The sequence below is a fragment of the Vigna radiata genome, chromosome 8 (assembly GCF_000741045.1).
Source record: "Vigna radiata var. radiata cultivar VC1973A chromosome 8, Vradiata_ver6, whole genome shotgun sequence".
In the NCBI taxonomy this organism is placed as follows: domain Eukaryota; kingdom Viridiplantae; phylum Streptophyta; class Magnoliopsida; order Fabales; family Fabaceae; genus Vigna; species Vigna radiata.
In genome coordinates this window covers 2,518,886-2,522,763 of record NC_028358.1, presented here as the reverse complement: position 1 = coordinate 2,522,763, position 3,878 = coordinate 2,518,886, and the positions used below count along the sequence as shown (strand labels likewise).

The 3,878-nt window shown below is 31.3% G+C and overlaps 1 protein-coding gene across 1 annotated transcript; it reads right to left on the bottom strand.

Annotated features, from left to right (window-relative positions):
• Positions 1 to 403: 403 nt before the first annotated feature.
• Positions 404 to 1,052, bottom strand: LOC106770056 (dirigent protein 22-like). The gene has a single exon (XM_014655879.2). It carries the CDS (start codon positions 1,016 to 1,018, stop codon positions 452 to 454), a length of 567 nt encoding a protein of 188 aa, XP_014511365.1. The 5' UTR covers positions 1,019 to 1,052; the 3' UTR covers positions 404 to 451.
• Between the last annotated feature and the right edge of the window lie 2,826 nt (positions 1,053 to 3,878).

Genomic DNA, 3,878 nt, shown 5'->3' with positions numbered 1-3,878 from the left:
TAACATATGAGAGTATTTGATTCATCCTTTAACATGCCCGATCACACTACCGGTGTGACCGATCCTCCGACTGCACCCTATCTCCTCTATACACAAAAATGTATTTAAAAACTGATAATTTAAAGTTTTTCATAATTTTAATTTTATGTTTTTTATTCTTTTTTCAATTCAAAGTTAATGGAACGTCATTTATATGATTAAGATTGAAATATTTCTAAGTTAGTTTGTTTATAAATTTTAACATTGTTTAATATGAAATATCGTCTAATTTTTTTAATTTCAAGGTTGATTATTTTTTGTCAACATTCCGTAAACATTTAAATACAATTATTATTGTTTTTCAATCAATTAAGAAAATCTTTGAATTGACATCAATCAGACGGTTTCTTATATAAAGAGTGTACATTATATATATCTTTTTTTTTAAATTTTTTTGGTAAAACAAAACCCTTCAGTAATGTAAAACATAAACGTCATACTCCACAACAACTCCCGACGTACTCATAGAATGCGTCTTGGCCTGCGCATACCCGCGGGCAAACCGGAACAGCCCGCTGCCGCCCACCACCGGCATCTCCCTCACGGCTGATTTCACCGGGTTCCGCCCCAACACGGTCAGGCTGCTCCCGTTGTACTTACCCTGCGTGAATGCCAAGTTCATGGCCAACAGAAACTCTAGTTCAGTTGTCGACGCCGACGCGTATATACCTTGCGCCCTCCCGACCAGCGTGGAGTCAGCATTCGGAAGCTCTGTGAGCAGGTCGTCCATCACCACCACCGCACCGAACATTGTCGACGACTTGTTTGTGGTCGGTGCCGCCGCGACGCGCACCGCGGTTGGGTTGCGACTTCCGAGATCGTCGTGGAAGAAGAAGTGGAGGTGGCTGAGCTTCTGCGGCTGGTGGAAGCCTAAGGAGGAAGGAGGAATGCTTTGCATCAAACTGTGCGTTTTGGCGGTGGTGACGGAGGTGAAAAAGATGAAGAAGAGGAGAGAAGTGGTAACCAATGGAATCGACATTGTTTTGTGAGAGTTGTATGAAGAAGAAAACTGTGAAGTAAGGAATGATTAAGCACTTCTTATATATGCACGTAATTATGAGTATTACAATACTAAATAACAAAATAAAACATCCTTTGGAAAATTTTGTACAGTAAAGAATAAGCACTTGTCACACCATCATTCTTACAAAGACTAATAAATAATGAATCATAATTATTCTTCATGTGACATCAAAACAACATAGGATTTTTTTTAAAAAAATTAGTATTATTTATAGTTAAAATTGGTCGAAAACATCATAAATCTATGGATAATAATTTTTTCTTGATAAATTATCGATGGACTCAAATCAATCAATAACAACATGATCGGTAATATTTACTGATAAAATTTCATATCTGTCGATAATTATTGATGAAAAAATTTATCATTAAATTCATAAAAAATCTATCACTAATTATCGACGAAAAATTTTATCGATAAATACTATGATATTTGGTTTATCTTCTTCCTCTCTAGTTTCTTCTTCTTTTTAAATTTTTTATTTTTTTATCAATCTCTTCCTTCATTCCTAAAAACAAAAACTCGTATTCATCTCAAAATAAAATTTAAAAAGTCAATTTAGGTAGAAATTTTAAAATTTGGAAAATCTTCCATCTATTTCAAATAATCACTTTTCTTCATCTTTTCTACCACTTTTCTTCATCTTTTCTAACAACGCTTTGTGAGTTCTCGAAAAAAAATAACAACAACAATGATAACTAGGTTTAAATTGTGCATTCGTAAAAAGAGCAAAAAGAAAAAATAAATTGAAGGTTGAAAGAAGAAAAGAAAGTTATAGAAGTGTGGAGTCTCCTTTCTTAAAGGACATTTATCAAAGTGAGCTTGCAAGAAGTGTGCCAGAAAAAAAAATAATGTGACTTGCGAAGGGAGAAAAGTGGTGAGAAATTTGTCGTTTTTTTTATCGACGAATTTTAGTCATTAATAATTATAGACAGATTTTATTCGTTGATAATGAATTTACTGACAGATTTAATCATCGATAATTATCAATAATTTTTTCATAGATAATATGTATTTCAATTATTGACAAATTTTATTGATAAATTTTTTAGTCAATAATAAATCTGTCAATAAAATTTGTCAATAATTTAATATTAGATATGTAAATTGTTATAAGTATGTCTAACTTAAGAAGTTAGTGAATTTTATTTTGCTAACTTATTTTTCTAAAATTTAAAATCATCACTTTTTTATTATTAGTATAGTAAGATATTAACTAACTAGTAACTTAAAAAAATCTTAAATTTTGTAAAAGAAAGGTTATTAACAATGTAACAATTAAATATCCAATATGTTCCTTTTTTTCTTCCAAATAAATCTTGATTTTACTTATGTTTTGTACATTTGAGTGAATTTGGAGAGAGTAATTGAGTGAATTTGATAATAAATTTTGTTGTTGTTTATTTGAATAGATTTGGAGGTAAGTGAGAGTGAATTTAGAAGTAAATTTTTTTAATTTGTCATATAAATTAAATCATACACTAATTCTTACAATTTTACTTCTAAATCTACTCTCAATTACCTCTAAATCTATTCAAATAAACAAAAAAAATTACCTTCAAATCCTCTTAATTACTCTTCCCCAAATTCACTCAAATGAACAAAGTCTTAGAATTAAGTAGATAACTTCACGGACATCTTTGATTTTGAATTTATCTACGACAATTTTTTTAATTATTCTTAAAGTGTTAGTTTAAGAATATTTAGTAATTTCTATTACGCATGCTATGTTTATAATTATTAGATAATTTCTTTAATACTTCCTTTCGTGTACCATTGTTATTTTTTATTGAAAAGGTTACCACGCACTTCAAGTTGAAAAAGATTAAAAAACACTAACTCTTATTTGTCAAGAACAATGGGTATTAACAATAGTAAAGAACGAATAAAGTGAACAAAACCACTATCATTATTTACGGAACCAAACCACTATCATTACGGACTATCATTATTTACGGAAAGTATGATGACACACTATCACCATAATATTATATATATATATCGTATTAAAACTAAAAATAGTTTAAATATTTTTTTTCAAATAACTTCTTTTAAACAAAATTGTGACAGACATCAAATAATGAATGAAAAGTATATGATATAAGCAGACATCAAATAATGAATGAAAAATATATGTTTGAAGTGTCCCAAGCATTATACTTAAAGTATAATGGATGTCCGAGATCATTTTTTGATGTCAATGTTTTGGCTGATGTATCCTCTCCTTGATCGACCTTCTAATACAATTCAAACTTCATATAAATGGTTAGTTAATATAATCTTAAAGTTTATTTAGTTTTACAAAACTAATTTATAAAAAAAAATGTTTTCTAATTATATATGTTTTTTTCTTTACTATTTTAAGTCAAATTGAAATAACATTTTCACATTTTAAGATCAATAATATTGAACTTGCACTAGTAAAAATTTGGCTTTTTACAGCGTACATTATGTCACTGTTCACCAGAAACCACAGCATAATGCTGCGCGGTGGCAGTTCTGTAAATAATTTGAACTTATATGCCGCGGTTCCCCACATAACCGCGACATATACCCAAGTCAACCAACCCCTTTGACTCCACGTCAAGCAAAAATATTTAATGAAGGGGGAATAGGTCGCGGTTCTCTGACCACCCGCGGCCTATTCCCTCTGCCACCTGCTGACATTCCCCATCAGTCAGCCCCTGCAATAAATTGACAGGGGAATAGGCCGCGGTAGGTGGTCAGAGAACCGCGGCCTATTCCTCCTGCCACCTGCTGACATTCCCCATCAGTCAGCCCCTGTATTAAATTGACAGGGGAATAGGCCGCGGTT